At 34.7% G+C, this 17,002-nt stretch overlaps 1 protein-coding gene across 6 annotated transcripts in view; it reads left to right on the top strand.

The window, feature by feature from the left end:
* Window positions 1-15,604, top strand: part of LOC6044766 (double-stranded RNA-specific editase Adar) — a 98,237-nt gene extending 82,633 nt beyond the window's left edge. For all 6 annotated transcript variants that reach the window (XM_038249588.1, XM_038249599.1, XM_038249577.1 and 3 more), the window contains 5 exons: window positions 816-1,314; window positions 1,386-1,497; window positions 6,625-7,040; window positions 7,271-7,522; window positions 11,963-15,604. In XM_038249588.1, coding sequence (XP_038105516.1) covers window positions 816-1,314; window positions 1,386-1,497; window positions 6,625-7,040; window positions 7,271-7,522; window positions 11,963-12,512 — 1,829 coding nt within the window. In that variant the 3' untranslated portion in view covers window positions 12,513-15,604. The remainder of the gene's footprint in view (window positions 1-815; window positions 1,315-1,385; window positions 1,498-6,624; window positions 7,041-7,270; window positions 7,523-11,962) is intronic.
* Window positions 15,605-17,002: the final 1,398 nt, after the last annotated feature.

Raw genomic sequence — 17,002 nt, 5'->3', positions numbered from 1 at the left:
TTTGAAACCCTGTCATGCTTTATCGGTAACTCTATATTTTTTTAGACCAGTCCGGTAGGGACGCCCTCATTTTGGCATTACGAAACCAAAAAAATCGAACTCCACCAGCAAAAATCAAAGCAAACCTTGATAAGTGTTTTGACGGTGATTCTCAGTGAGAATCGAACTTGTGTTTTCGTTATGATTTCTCTTTTTGAAGTTGTACTAAAACTGTACTAAACTTTCGATGTGCGTGTGTTACACCTCAATTTCGACACGTGTTTGTGTGCGTTACCTTTCTACCCCATCTCTCTGTCTCTTTCAAGCCTGAACGTTTGATGTGTTTTTCAGTTCACAAATAATGCAACTTTCAGATGATTTTCTAATCAAACAACAATACCCTGTTTCTTTTCCCCCTTCCATGAGTTGACAAAAACAAATCAAACTCTTGAGTCGAGTAATCTCGGATTAAGCGTAACGTATTTCATGAACCTCCCCTCGAAACGATGCATCGAAACTTCAAAATTTGTAACCCTCGATTAACACCACCCTTTTCTTGTTCTAAATCACCTGTTCTAAAACTGTCCCACCACTGTCTTTGGTTGTCTAATGTCAACCAACCAAAAAATTGCCACAAACAAGAGAATCAACAATTGTTTTCTTTTTTTCGGTTTGACAACCTTTCCTCATTTGTTCTAAAACGAGCCAATCGTATGTGTTTTTGTTCTAAAACCAAATTTTCTGTTCTAAAAAACGCAAATCTCCCTATCAGTTTTTAATCCATCTTTTCTCGTTCCCACAAAACCCAAACAAAAACAAAAACACGGCGCGCGCAGAGCTGAAGGCATCCGCGGTGAACGCGTCCCGGAACGTGGCCCCGGGCCAACCCCCGAAACCGCAGCCCGAGAAGGGCCCCGTCATGCTGCTGCACGAGCTCTTCACCGACGCCCACTTTGAGTGCGTCTCGACGGACGGCCTGCAGCACTCCAAGTTCACCGTGGTCGTGTCCGTGGACACGCAGCGCTTCGAGGGCACCGGCCCGTCCAAGAAGATGGCCAAGAACGCGGCGGCCAAGGCGGCCCTCGCCTCGCTCTGCAACATCTCGTTCAGCCCGCTGCAGCAGGCCAAGTTCGGCGTGATGAACTCGTCCGGAATCGGCGGCGGCGGTGGAGGCGGTGGCATCGGTCCCGGCGGAACCGGTGGCCTCAACACCGGAGGGCTCAACCCGGTCGCGATGATGGGTGGGTTCGGGTCGAACGGGGACCTCGGACAGTGCTGTGACCACCAGGGCAAGAACGTGGAGCTGCCGCAGACGTTTGCCGATTCGGTTGGAAAGTGAGTGTGTCCTGCCCCTTGGGAAGGCAAGATGTGTGCGTGACGCTAATGATTGTTTTCCTTTTTTTTAGGTTGGTCATCGAGAAGTTCAACGAGGTGATGAAGGGCAACGATGTGTACTCGCGGCGGAAGGTGCTGGCCGGCATCGTGATGACGCAGGGCTATGATGTCAAGTCGGCGAAGGTAATTTTGGTGCAGATATTTTGGCGAAATTGGTGGCAATTTTGAGGAATTCTTTGCATTATCTGATTTAGGGAAACAGAGCAAGGGTGAAAACTGAAGGGAAGAGAGTTGCTTCCTTGCTCACTGTCTTGCGTCGAAAATTAGTTTTTTGCTGAAACTTTGATGGTTTGACATGGATTATTCGGGGTAAATTTTTAATTTACACGGAGCTAACAAAAATTATTTTTTTTTTATGTTCAACGCGGGTTATTGTTTTCGAGACATTTGAAAAATCAATACTAATTCGAAAACTTTTGGGGAAATTAGGATGCAAAATGCAAATTATTATATTTGGATATCAATTTTCAATGATTTTTTTTTATTTTTTAACCTAACTGATTTTTTTTTTTGGATGCTTCATGTATTCCCAAAAAAGCCATTTTCATTATCAGTTTGTCCATATCATTTATCAGCCAAATTTGGCAGCTATTCATACAAAAAATGGTATGTGAAAATTCAAAAGTATGTTTCTATTGAAAGATTTTTTGGATCGTTCGGTGTCTTTGGCAAAGTTGTAGGTTTAAACGAGGACTACTCTGAAAAAAATGATACAACGATTTTTTTTTCTTCAGATATTAAAATCAATTTTGTCTAATCTAATCTAACACAAACGCAGCCAGGCCGATGAAAGCATGCTGGAAAGTCTTGTAATTAGATAACGCCCCAAGCACTTTTCTTGTCATTATTAATAATTGCAGTACATTCGAGAACACCCGAGAATGAATTGCAAAAATTAAAGCGGGCAGCCCTACTACGTTGAGTTTAACGCAGAGAGGATTCTGAGAACGGATCACATTTCAAAGAATCTACAGGGGAGGACGGATGTGTGGACATACCGTACCAAACGCTCTAGTTTACAGTTGCATATGTGTTTTTCAGTTGTCTCAGATGCAAATGAAAGGTGGTTAGTTAGCCTTTCAAGGAAAAATAATTTGAGGACCGAAAAAACAAGTCAAATATTTGAAAAAGTCGTATGAAAACTTAAAATGGCGTTTTGACCGTGTCCTATATCTAAAAATATTTTTATCGGATTCCTTGGAAAAGTTTACATAATATACAACAAAATGGGAGGAGTTCATGAACAGGATTCCGAGACACGATTTTTTGAAAATAAAATCCGTGTTTTTCGACGCGCCGCGCGCATGATCAAGAAAATGATGAAAACAGGAATAAACGACTTTTTTTTACAAAACTTTCAAATTTCAGCGATGACCTATACATGTTTGGGTACTAAAAGTTGCGTCTTTTAATTACGAAAATACATTTGCAAAGGCCTAATAAACCTTTATAAAACATGCAGTTTTTCCAATTAAACAATAGTGCCCATGTTTCTTTATTTTTAAAAAACAATATTTTCAAAAAGCTGAGAAAATTTCCTACATTTTGAACTTTGGTTGCTGAGATATTGCCATGAAAAGATCTTGAAAACTAATGGCCCGGGTTTCAATGCCAAATATAATTTTTTTTGTAAAAGAAGAACCTGGATCCGGTCCCAAGGTGGTCAGATCTGCTCAAAAGTTTTGTAAGAAACCGGTACAATGTGGTTCAAGATCGAAACAAAATGGTCTTGCATATTTAGTTGTAACTTCCATTACAATATAATTTGAGACAAATTTCAAATTTCGAACAACTAGAAATAAGAAATTTGCCTAGCTGGTTTTGGAAATAACTATAAGGTAAATTCTTCCATTTGCAACATCTAAAAAAAACACCTTATACCTCGTATTCCACTTTTTCTCCATCGAAACCGACTACTTTACCGACTTCATTTTGCTTGGCGAGATTGGATACTGTCTATTTTTAGACGATGACTCAGCACTTTTCCACTTTTGTGCTAAAAAAACCAGATGGCAGCACGATGTAACGCCAAACGCCACGTCCCTACTGAGAAAAGCTGGGATTTTTCATAATTTGTCCCGTGAATTCCCGAAATTGAAAACAAATCAAATTTTGGACTAGAAATTCTGATTTGGTGGTGGAAATAGATCAACACTTGAATACTTAGTAATCGATAAGAATTTAAAAGCATTAAAATTTGTAGTCGGCATATATCAGCATTAATTTGGCTTATAAGAAAAAAAATGTTAAAATTTTAGTTTACAGGTCCGCAAAATGCTTTGCGCCTTCAATATTTTCTATTAAATTTCATTTATTTAAAAAAAAGACTTTATATTATATTCCTGCGTTTAGATTGTATATTTCTTTTCAACAGGCACTTATTTTGCCCCAATTATGCACTTAAAAATAAATTTACATATGTCATAAATATTTTCACGTATATTTATGACTTTAAACTTGAAATTAAAAACCGGCATCTGGAGCATATAAGGACAAATGTAACGAATTAAGACAGCTGTCCAAGCTAATTTTTTTTAAATAATTTTCTGATTGTTTTGATCGATTTCGGTTACAGCAGAAACAGATCAAAACAATTAGTACACCGATTTCCAAATTTATTGCTCTAACATCTCCTGTACCTATTTAGACTGCAGTCCTGATTATCCCCAGTTGGCGGTAGTGAATTAAAGATAATTTTTTAAATATGTTTAAAATATAAAACATAAAATTCTAAACTTAGCGAAAGTGTTACATTGTCTGGTATAATTTTATTTCTTGTTGTTTCAGACAGTTGTTTAAGCTTTTATAGTCATGTTTTATAAATAAATAAATAAATAAACAAAACTTACGAAAAGCACCAAGAGGGTCAAAAAAGTTGGAAATGCAACTTCATCCGGCTGTATCTCGGCGAAAACTCAACCGATTTAAATCATTCTTGTTGCATTCGATCCGGAAGGATGTCAAAAATCACCTAAAACAAGGTAGATTCAAAACAGATGCGTCTACCCTAAGTTACAATGAAAAAGGCATTTCCAACTTTTTTTTCCAAGTGTTCAAAGAGCCGGTAAAGTTGCATTTCCAACTTTTTTGACCCCGTTGAGGCTACAAGTGTTAAAAATAGATTAAAATCATTTAATTGAAAATTCCAGAGCACATCAAAGAACTTTTTTTTAATGTGTTTTAAACTATCTAAAGACTGTTGTCCTTGTTCAGATTGAAGTGTAGCTTATCACCAATTAACAGTTTTGAGCTAATTCTATGATTTAAGCTAGAAAAACACAACAAATATAATGAAAACATATATTTTATGACTGCTTCAAAAATTTCCCGGGATCCGGGGAATTCCCGTTATTCAAAAAATAGTTTTGCCGTTTCCCGGGAGTGCAAAACCCAGGAAAATTGGACGCTCTATTTATTATATTAAATCATGTCTGATTACAAATTTTACTCATAATTTCGCTGCTGGTCAGAAGCTTTTGTCTGTGTTTTTTCCAACAAATAAACCATCATTTTTCAAGCTGACGGTATCTGGACAATGTACTGGTCTGATTTTCAATGTTAAGGCTCTGAAAAGCATCATTCCCGATCGGCCATTTAGCGGCCATATTTGTTCTAGAAAAAACATTCAAATCTTGATTCAGAATGTTTCAATCAAAAATGGTTTTCTTTGTGTTGATTGTAGAATCATTTTACGTATAGTGGTTATTTTGCCTTCCTCAACTCAATGAGGAAAGGCTATAAAATCACTCGAAAAATTAACTTTTTTATTCGACCTCGTAGACCCACCTTCACGTATACCTATCGACTCATAATCAAATTCTGATCAAATGTCTGTACGTGTGTCTGGATGTGAGTCCGTGCACCGAAAAATATGCACACGATTATCTCCGGACTGGCTGAACCGATTTGGACCGTTTTGGTCTCATTCGATTCGTCTTAGGGTCCCACAAGACCCTAGTTAATATAATGAAGTTTAGAAAAGTACTTCAAAAGTTATGCTAAAAAAAACGATTTGGCTAGAGTTTGAAATATTATAAAAAGGGTGGTTTTTTTAAGAAAACCCGTCATGGTATATATTGTTAGAAAGGTATTTGAAAGACCTTTCCAATGCGTTCAAAAGATTGAAGATCTGACAATCCCGTCAAAAGTTATGAGCACTTAAGTGTTATTTATACACTTTTTTGAGGCCGGATCTCAAATATTTTGATGAAAATGTTGTCCGGATCTATCATGCGACCCATCGTTGGATAGGTAATCAAAAAACCTTTCCAACAAGTCCAAAAGATTGAAGATCTGACACGGGACATATCAAAAGTTATAAGTACTTTAGTGTTTTTAATAAACTTTTTTTGAGGCCGGATCTCAGATATTTTGATAGAAATATGCGAGGAAGGCACCAACCAACTAAAGGTGGATTAAATAACGTTTTTAGATAGCTTAAACAAATTTTTGTTGTTCTCTGTTGTGCTTTGAATTTTAAATACACCACATTTCTAATTCAAATAAAATAAGTATCTTATAAATATTTATTTTTAATTTATTTCTATATGACATGACTAAAACAGCTTAAAAATTGGTTTAAGATGTCTAAAAAACAAAAATGACAACACATAAAATGGTACCAATTTACGTAAAATTTTAGAAAAGTTTAAACTTATAAATTGTAATGCTAATGTAATTTCCAGGCCAAAATTAGAGTTTTGTTTGATTCCGGGAATTTCCCGTACAAAATATAAAAATTCTCGGGATTCGGGAAATCCCGGTTTTTGAAAAAAATCCCGGGTATTTTGTGCCGGGAATTCCCGGGATGGACGCACTATTGCCAAGCACGTGGTTTTGTGCGTTTGACAGCTGTCAGTCGATTGAATTCCAAAGACTTTTCTCAATATGCTGGAAGCTAGGCAGTAATTCCAAGTTATTTTTATAAATTTTAGCAATTCTGCGTGGTTTTTGGTAATCCGTAGTAATTCTGGGAAATCAAAGTAATCCGTGGCATATTGCCAGTAAACCTGGTAATTCCATTTAGACTGGTCAGTCAACGAATTCCTAGATATTTTTCTAAATTCTTTGAAAGAATGAAAACAGTTACCATGTTTTAAGCGTAGAAAATCATTCTTTAGAAAAGAAATGACTATTATTTGAGTTCCTAGAGACCAGAATTTGAAAATGGGATTTGAGTAAAAAATATCAAATTTTGTATGGGAACAATTTTAAAAGTGAAAAAATCACCAAAATCTCCTCCCATTCCAGGTCATCGCCCTCGCCACCGGCACCAAGTGCGTCAGCGGCGAGCACATGAGCGTCACCGGTTCCGTGATCAACGACTCGCACGCCGAAATCATCGCCCGGCGGGGTCTGCTGGACTTTTTCTACACCCAGCTGGACCAGCACTGCAAACAGGCGGCGGCGGCTGCGGCTGCGTCGACCAATAACGGCAATAACAATAACACTGTTGCTCAACAAAATGGGAAAAATGGCGAACAACCGGAAGCGGCGGAACCCGAGCCGAGCATCTTCGTCCGGCCGACGGACGGTTCGTCCAAGCTGTACCGGCTCAAGGACGGCATCTACTTCCATCTGTACATCAACACGGCCCCGTGCGGAGACGCGCGGGTGTTTAGTCCGCACGAGAACGACAACATGGACGTGGACAAGCACCCGAACCGGTAGGGAGATCACTCTGATCTGGGGACATTTCGCCAGAGAAGCACGCAAGCAAACAATTTTGCCAACAGATGGCACTGCTCAGGTTTGCGTCTTGGCTAGGTTGTTTGTTTGAATTTCTTTGGTGGAATTCCCCGTTCGAAAAAAAAGCCCGTAACTGATTCCATCTTTTCATCGATCGCGCTCCCTAACATTCCTACCCCGCCCTAACCTCAAAAAAAAAAACACACAGGAAAGCCCGCGGCCAGCTGCGCACCAAGGTGGAATCGGGCGAAGGGACGATACCGGTCAAGAGCAGCGAGGGCATTCAGACGTGGGATGGTGTCCTGCAGGGGCAGCGTCTGCTGACGATGTCCTGCTCGGACAAAATATCACGCTGGAACGTGCTCGGCTTGCAAGGATCGCTGCTCGCGTCCGTGATCGAGCCGATCTATCTGCACTCGATCGTGCTGGGCAGCTTGCTGCACCCGGCGCACATGTACCGGTAAGATACGAGAACGGCCACAAACAGAGCGGAAACAGAAACAAACAAAAAAAATGACAAGTGTTGTTTCCCGGAACCGGCCGCTGCGTGAGCAGCCACGTCGAAATTTTCCAACCAAGCAATCCATGAAAAAAGTTTAGTCAGGAAAATTTTGTAGTGTGCAACGCACGGTTTGACACTTTCGGAACTAACGTTGCAGTATTCAGACTCCTGCTGAATAGTTCCGAAAGCCACCGGGGTTCCGGGTGTTTGCTATTACTACTATGTTACCAATACACTGTGTGAGTGAGTGTTTGCTATAGACACAAACGATTCGGGCGTAACAATGTAAAACGGTCAACCGGAGTGCGTGTTTACGTTGTTACGCCGGAATGTGTTCTTCGCTTCGAGATTTGTTTTTCTTTTTTGTTTGTTTGTTCGTGTGGTAAGCTGCCTCTTTTGGTAAAGGTTTTATCATTTCCTTCAGACACATTGTAAGCCAGGTTCAGTGTCACGTTAAACGAACGCATGATCTGTTGGGGTGTTCAGTGTTGCCAGGCTGTCCGAAAAGAACAAAACCCCTCTGTCAATTTGTCAAAATTTAAGACTAGCGTGTAAGAATTAAGAATTCTTACGCAATTTTTATTATTTTCAATATTATTCGTCATACTGGTCATGTCTATAACATAAAAATCACTTGCAATTAACGATCAAAAAATCTACAAAAATTTCAAAAAGGACCAAATTAAAAAAATACGATACTTAAAATATCACTCAAATTTACAATTTTGATAAAATTTTGAAGATGATGATAATTACTAAAATCAACAATACCAAATGAACATAATCAATAAAACTACTGAGCTAAGCAGATAAAAAATAACAAATTCATAACATTAATTTAATAGTAGAACCAGCCTCCGGCTATAAAACTCTATAATTAAGACAAAAAATAATTAATGGTATTTAACAATTTTAACAAAATTGAAGATCAAAATATCAACAACATTTTAAAAATTTCATAATGAACAAAATTAATTAAATTAACAAAATAAAAAAATACAAATTCAAAAAACTTACAAAATAGCAAAGATTACGTAAAAAAATATCAACAAAACTAACACTTGATGTGTTTTAAAATCCGGAAAATCAAAGAATTTAAAAACTTAACAAATCAATAAAATTTACAAAACTAGCAAAATTTACATAGCTAACAAAATTTGCTAAGAAAACTAAATCTTCAAAACTAACAATTTATAAAACTTAACTTATACAACAAAACAAACAAACTTAAAAAAAACTGAAAAATCCATTTTTGCATAAGAGTTTAATAACAGTTTATGTTATCATAACAAAATTCGTTATTGGTCTGATATTGGTTAAAACCCAAAACAACATTGGAATAACATTTTTTGTTATGGAAGAATACTTCCAACTGTTATTGGGATGATCGGATTAGATGTTAAAATAACAAAGATTAGTTCAAAGAATATAATGATATCAGTCTTTTATTACAATAACAATCAAATAACAAAAAAAAATCATAACTCGTCGTTATAACAAATTTTGTTAAAAATAGCATAAAATGTTATCGGCCTAGTATTTTCGAACATCAAAAAATGTTATTCCCAAGATATTTCCGTCTGCTCGAGAATTAATAAAATTCACAAAAACATAGAAAAATAGTAGTTTATGCAACAAGTTGCAAAAATAGGATTTTTTCAGCACGAGTCGTACATTTATCCAACGAGGTTCACCGAGTTGGATAAATACGAAGAGTGCTGAAAAAATCAAGTTTTGCAACGAGTTCCATACAACATTTTTTGCAATTCGGCAAAAAAAAACAAAGAGTGAAATTTTAAGTCAAATTTCATGTATTTTGTCAATAAATCGTTTAAATCAAAAAAATGTTGAAAAGAGTTACTTTTCGAAACAAGTGCTGAAAAGTTCAACTTTTCAGCACTCATTTCAGTAACAATATCAACAAAATTCACCAAATGAACAAACTGAAACAAAATACAAAAAATTACAAATGTTGGAAAATTTACAAAATCTACCAAACGAACAAAATTTTACAAAAATTACAAAATTTACGAAATCTATAAAATTTAAAAAAAATACTAAATAAGCAAAATTAACAAAACTACCATGCTTAACAAATTTAGCAAACACAACAAACTTAACAAAATAAATAAAACTAACATATTAAACAAAATTGATAAAAATTTTAAAATTCGACAAAATCTACAAAATTTTCACTAAACACAAACTTTACAAAATAACTGAAATTTCAAAACTAACAAAATTATTAAATTTACCAATTTTCATAATTCTACGACATTTTAAAATCAAAAAATACATTTAAAGCGAATTAAAATAGTAAATTTGCATATTTATCAAATTCAGGATATTTTTAACTTGAAGAATTCCTGTATTATTAATTTTCTTATTTCATTATTTTTGAAATGGGCTTTTTCCTGAATTGTTAAAATTTCCTTATTTTTTTAAACTTGTAAATTTACAAATTTACAATCACGAATAAATAAATTTAAAATAATAAATTATGGAGTTTTTTAACGTGCAATGAACCAAAATTTTAGATTTTGGCTTTTTCGGTGATTTTGGACAATATTTAATTAAGGTGGTTTCAAAATCACTCAAAAAGCAAAATTGAAACTTAAAAAAAGCTGAAAAATTGATCTAATTAACAAATTCTCAGTTTGCCATGACAAATTCGACAAATCTTTAATAAAATAGCATTTTTTTAAAAGGTACAACATTACAAATTTGATAAATTTGATAAATTTGATAAATTTGATAAATTTGATAAATTTGATAAATTTGATAAATTTGATAAATTTGATAAATTTGATAAATTTGATAAATTTGATAAATTTGATAAATTTGATAAATTTGATAAATTTGATAAATTTGATAAATTTGATAAATTTGATAAATTTGATAAATTTGATAAATTTGATAAATTTGATAAATTTGATAAATTTGATAAATTTGATAAATTTGATAAATTTGATAAATTTGATAAATTTGATAAATTTGATAAATTTGATAAATTTGATAAATTTGATAAATTTGATAAATTTGATAAATTTGATAAATTTGATAAATTTAATAAATTTGATAAATTTGATAAATTTGATAAATTTGATAAATTTGATAAATTTGATAAATTTGATAAATTTGATGAATTTGATAAATTTCATAAATTTCATAAATTTGATGAATTTGATAAATTTGATAAATTTCATAAATTTCATAAATTTGATAAATTTGATTACTTTGATAAGTTTGATAATCTTGTTGAATTCAATAAATTTCAGAAATTTGGTACATTTCAGAAATTTGAAAAATTTCAGAAATTCGATAAATTTCAGAAATTTGATAAATTTTAGAAATTTGATAAATTTCAGAAATTTGATAAATTTCAGAAATTTGATAAATTTCAGAAATTTCATATATTTCAGAAATTTTATAAATTTCAGAAATTTCAAAAATTTCAAATATAACTACAATTTCAGAAATTTGATACATTTTAAAAAAATCAGAAATTAGATAATTTTTAAAAATTTCAGAAATTTGATGATTTTTTAAAAAAATCAGAAATTTGATACATTTCAGAAATTTCATAAAGTTTAAAAATTTCAAAAATTTCAGAAATTTTAGAAATTTGATAAATTTTAGAAATATAATAAATTTGAAATGTTCTATAAATTTCATAAGTTCGAAATTCGAAAATTGGTTGAATAAATTCGATTTTTGGATTTATTTTAAAATTGATAATTTTAATTAATCAGGATTGATTTTATAAAGTAGGTTTACTGGATGCATTTCATATATCTAATAAATTTTGATTGATTATATAAATTTCTAAAATTTTATGCTTAGATAAATTCGATAAATTTGATATTTTGTTTAAATAGTTGATAAATTTAATAAATCCTGAATATTTCTTTTAATTTGAAAAAAAGTTAGATTTGTTAAATTGCATAATTTTGTTAATTTTGTTTAATTTCTTACATTGTGAAATTTATTGATAAATTAATTAAATCTATTAATTTGATAAACTCGAGAAGTTTTGCTAAATTTTCCTCAATTTGTAAAATTTGAGAAATTTATGCATTGATAAAATTGATTAAATTCCAGAGTATTATTTCTCGAAAAGTTCCAATTATCTATAGAATATTGTGTGATTATAGGACCTTATCAAATAAAAATCTAGAATATTGATGAAATTTACAAACTGACAATTGCTACTGCCAAAATTTTATAATTTATCATCATTTTGAAATAAGGCTATCAATTGTTGACTACAAAATTAAAATAAAATGCAAATTACATTGCTTGGCAGCACTGAACTATCCACTATGGACAAAATTCATCAAGTCCCAGTTCTAATACACCACCCAAATCTTTTCTTCCACCTACCCCCACTCCCACCAGCGCCATCTGCGGCCGCGTCGAGAACTCGATCCAGGGCCTCCCGCCGCCGTACCGGCTCAACAAGCCGCGCCTCGCCCTCATGACGTCGGCCGAGTCGCGCAACCAGACGAAACCGCCCAACTTCAGCATCAACTGGGTCATCGGCTGCCAGGAGGTGGAAATCGTCAACTCCTTCACCGGCAAGCTCATCAACAACAACACCAACACCAACAAGATGTCCCGGCTGTCGAAGCAGTCCTTTTACCGCCGGTACGCGGCCATCATCGAGCGACTGCCGGAACCGGCGCCGGTGCTGCGGGAAGTGCTGCCGACGTACTTTGAAACGAAGATGGCCGTGCCGGAGTACCAGCAGGCGAAGAAGGAGCTGTTTGCGGCTTTTGCGAAGGAGGACCTGGGCGACTGGCTGAAGAAACCGATCGAGCAGGACCAGTTTACGCTGATTCCGCCCAAGCCGGAGGAGCTGGCGCTGGTACAGCAGCAGAACCAGGCCGGCAACAATGGGGTGGCCCCGGTCGGCAATGGGAACGGACCGACGCAGGGTGGCAAATGACACGGGGGGAAGCATGCCGGCAAGCAGGGCAAGTAGAAGGGCGCTACTTGCTGGGTGGACGGTGTAGGTCGGGATGATTCTCGAGAGAGTCTAGTTTTAAGGTTTAAAGGCTGTTTCTTTTTTTGTCGTGTAACCTAGGATTAGGTTGGTTGTTTTGATTTTATTTGAACCGTTTAAGTTTTCTGTTAGCTGTGCAGAATTGTAGGCTTAACTGTACCGGACGCAAAGCAGACGCAAAGCCGTAGCTCGGTCGTCTGAACAAGTGAGAAAAGATTGACGAAAAAGCTGCGTCAAAGCGAATAATTTAACTGATTTTTAAAGAATCTGTAACTAACCTTCCCGAAGATGTTTAGGGTAGAAAGTACTCTAGTATTTCACATTAAATGTAGTTGTTTTGATTGATCATTTACTCAGAGGGCACGTTCCTCCTCCTGCCGAATCGTCCAGATCTCGTGACCATAGAGGATTCTGTGGAGGTTTCCGTAATCCGTATGCACAATTCCCTGCAAAATACGAGTCCGGATCTCTTTGCTGGTGCCGATGACGGTGGTTACCAGCGATCCTGCCTTCTTCAACTCATCACCATCCACAGCTTTCGTTAAACTTACCAATTTCCTAAACATTGAGAATTTTCTTCAAAACTAGATCATTTTAGAACAAAACAAAGACCGTTTCGAGTAAATCTTACCAAAACAAAGCAAACTTGTTGGAAAATTTGCCTGAACAGAAGCAAAACAAAGTGCCAACTGTCATGGCAACGAGTGCCCAGTGATGTGCTTTGTTTACGAATTGACGCTGCTCCGAGGGGTAAGACACTTCGATATTTTTTTTTTTTAGTTTTGTATTATTATTTATTTGACTTTTTTTTTAAAAAAAAAAGATCGATCAAAACAACTAAATTTCTAGAAAAGCAAACTCGGTGAAAACTCATAAACAAGAAAACATCGGCGATTTATACAGCCGACATAATTGTGTAAAAATCCATCAAAACAAACCCCAACAAAACCAGCAAGTTCTACAACAACAAAAATCCACTAATCAACTCGTATTTAACCACAACATTTAACCACCCCCGTTCTTCGCCAGTAAGTAGAGTTCAAACAAAAAGAAAGCAAAAAACAAGTACATCAATTAAAAGTAAACAAAGTAAACCAAGTTGTAAAAGAAATAACTCGAAGAGAAGGAAACCCGTGTGATATATTTCAAGTAAAGATAATATTTCAGTAATTATTCAAATTTAACAAGCGCGCGCACGCACGCAGCGTGCGGACCCCATTGAAAATCGACTGAAACACATAGACAGCAAGTGCGAACAAACAGTGTTGTGCATGTGAGAGTGTTTTTTGTTGCTTTGAGCGGTTTGACAGCTGACGGTTGGTAGGTTAGGTTGCCAAATGTCAAACATTTGGCAACCTAACCTAACTTTGCAAATCTTGCAAGTAAAGTTGTGTGATTGAGACTCATTTTTTTTTGTTTTAGTTCAGCGTGTAGTTGCAAGGTAAACAAACGAATAGCACGTAGTACAAGTTTTTTGTTTTGAGTTTAAGATTTTTTTCGAGGTTATGTTTAGGATTAGCGAAACGCACGTTTTAACCGGCAGACAAACAAAAACAAACGGAACGAATACACCAATGGTAGAGCGAAAGGAATGAAGCAGCAGCAAAGTGTAGACTTACTATAGTAAACAAACAATGCAGACACAAACGTCACTTTTAGTAGGCCTTGAACGTTACTTACCGTTATCGACTCGGTTTTGGGTGTATTTTACGTTTTAATCTTGGCAGCGCAGCGGCAGTAGGCCGTGAGAATCTCTCTCCTTTTGTGCTTTCCAGCAGCAGCAGTGTTAGTGACAGATCTCTTCCCGTGAGTGAGTGTGCGTGAGAGCGTTAATGAGCGAGTGAGAGCGAGATTTCCCCCACACAGTTTCGCCCCCAGAATATTTGTGTATGTGTAAATGTCGATAATAAATTGAAATATTTACTGTGATATTAATCTTTACTTCAAATATTGACATTCGTATTAGGGAGTAGAAATGTCAAATGAGCGTTAAATGGTTAAAGAAAAATCAACCAACAAATATTCAAACCGACGAACGGAAGGCGTTAATTAGCGAAAGTAACGTAAAGTCTAACATTATTAAACAAAAAAGTAACAGTTAAGAATTTATCTTCCTTCAAAACTTATCCGATCGTTGCGCATTAAACAAAAAGTAAACAAAAACACTGCTAGTAAACACAACGCAAAGCACGAGGAAGCTGTCCGTCCGGTCGCCCGGCCGAAAGTCGCCCGAAAGTTGAATAATTTCAGTAAAAAACAAACCCGCAAAAATTAGCACTGCAAATTGGTCAATTTTCCCACCGTGTGCGCAAACTAGTGCGACGGACAGCTTCGAGCTCACCAATACATTCACAACACCCATACCTTAAGCGACACACCTTTTCATTCGAAATCTTTAGCGAAAAAAAAATGAATAATAAATATTACCAGAGATCAGCTTGTTTGCCTAGACAGAATTTCAAGATAAACTAAATAAATCTTACACATTTTAACTTATTATCTAACCCAACAAAACAACAACAACAACAACAAAATGCATCAAGCGTACGCTTTAGATTTTTCTTTTCTTACTTCTGACTCACTCGAAACGCACACCAACACATCGGTAGCGAAGCGCTGGTTGGATCTACCTTACCGATCGCCTTTTCTTTCGACAAGCACGATACAACGACGCCCGTCGGTAAGGTAGACCTTGTTTTTTTTCCTTTCCGGTTGAGGGAAGTTGGGAAAAGAAAAATTTTAAGTGGCTTAACGAAACATGATTAAAACTTACCAAATAAGTAGCAATTGCGGAAACGTAGAACGTTGAAACGAGCGTTTGCAGAAAGTAGTTGAATTGACAGCTTTCGCGTTGGGAATCGAAGCTTGCCGGAAGCGGCGCGGGTTCGATTCTCGCCGGGGGCAAACTTGTTTTTCTCACGCTCCTATTTTTAGCCAATAAAGCAAACCGAATATAAAATGATCAAGGTTGTTAATCGATGGAATTATCGTCTAACGATAACGATAATGGTTATCGTTATCGTCGGGACGATAACGATAATCTATCGTTATCGTTTTTCCGATAATTCTATCGATGGTAACGGACGATAAATTATAATTAAAATATTTCAAAAAATTGACTAAAACCAACCAAATTATGTTGAATTTTAAAGTTGCCTCTAAGTATTTTTTTTATTTGATAAAATGGTATGTTTTTAAGTTCAAATACTAAAAAAACACAAAAAACTCAACTTTTTACAATTTCACTTTTTCATTCAAAAAAATTAAAACAGTTAAAATATATGGAAAATTTCGAATCGTTTGATTCCCATAATTGCGAATCATAAAAATTTGAGTATTTTCGAGAAATACGGTATTCTGTGAAAATTTGAGTATTTCATTTAAAAAAAATCTAAAACAGTGAAAATGCAGGCAAAATTTCGAATCGCTTGTTACGCATATTGCGAATTTTTACATTTTTAATATTTTCGAGAAAAAACGGTATTTTGTGAAAATTTGAACTCTAAAACAGTGCAAATACATGCAAAATTTCAGTATATCATTTTTTTAAAAACCCTAAAACAGTAACATGCAAATTTTTGAATCGTTTGAAACCCATATTTCAAATTCTAAAAATTTTAGTATTTTTGAGAAAATATGTGAAAATTTTAGTATTTCATTAAAAAAACTCCAAAACAGTTAAAATACATGCAAAATTTCGAGTCGTTTGATGCTCTTATTGCGAATTATAAAAATATGTGTAATTTCGAGAAAATAAGTTATTTTGTGAAAATTTTAATATTTTTGTAAAAGACTCTAAAACAGTTAAAAAAACATGCAAATTTTTGAATCGTTTGAAACCCATATTTCAAATTCTAAAATTTTGAGTATTTTCGAGAAAATATGTGAAAATTTTAGTAAAAAAAACTCCAAAACTGTTAAAATACATCCAAAATTTCAAATAGTTTGATACCTATATTTCGTATTATAAAAAATGTGTAATTTCGAGAAAATAAGCTATTTTGTGAAATTTTTTGTATTTTATTCAAAAAAACTCTAGAACAGTGAAAATGCATGCAAAATCTCGAATCGTTTGATATCCATATTTCGAATTATAAAAATTTGAGTATTTTCGAAAAAATACGGCATTTTGTGAAAATTTCAGCATTACATTAAAAAAAACTCTAAAACAGTTAAAATACATGCAAAATTTGGAATCGTTTGATACCCATATTGCGAATAATAAAAATTTGAGTATTTTCGAGAAAATACCGTTTTTTGTGATAGTATTTAATTTTAAAAAAACTCTAAAATAGTTAAAATAAATTCTAAATTTCAAATCGTTTGGTATCCACATTGCGAATAATAAAAATTTGAGTATTTTCGAGAAAATATGGTATTTAGTGAAAGTTTGAGTATTTCATTAAAAAAAATTAGTCAGTTAAAATACATGC

This window comes from Culex quinquefasciatus, chromosome 1 (genome assembly GCF_015732765.1).
Source record: "Culex quinquefasciatus strain JHB chromosome 1, VPISU_Cqui_1.0_pri_paternal, whole genome shotgun sequence".
NCBI classification, from domain to species: Eukaryota; Metazoa; Arthropoda; class Insecta; order Diptera; family Culicidae; genus Culex; species Culex quinquefasciatus.
The sequence above is the reverse complement of the archived record's forward strand: the minus strand, read 5'-3'. Positions and strand labels throughout refer to the sequence as shown.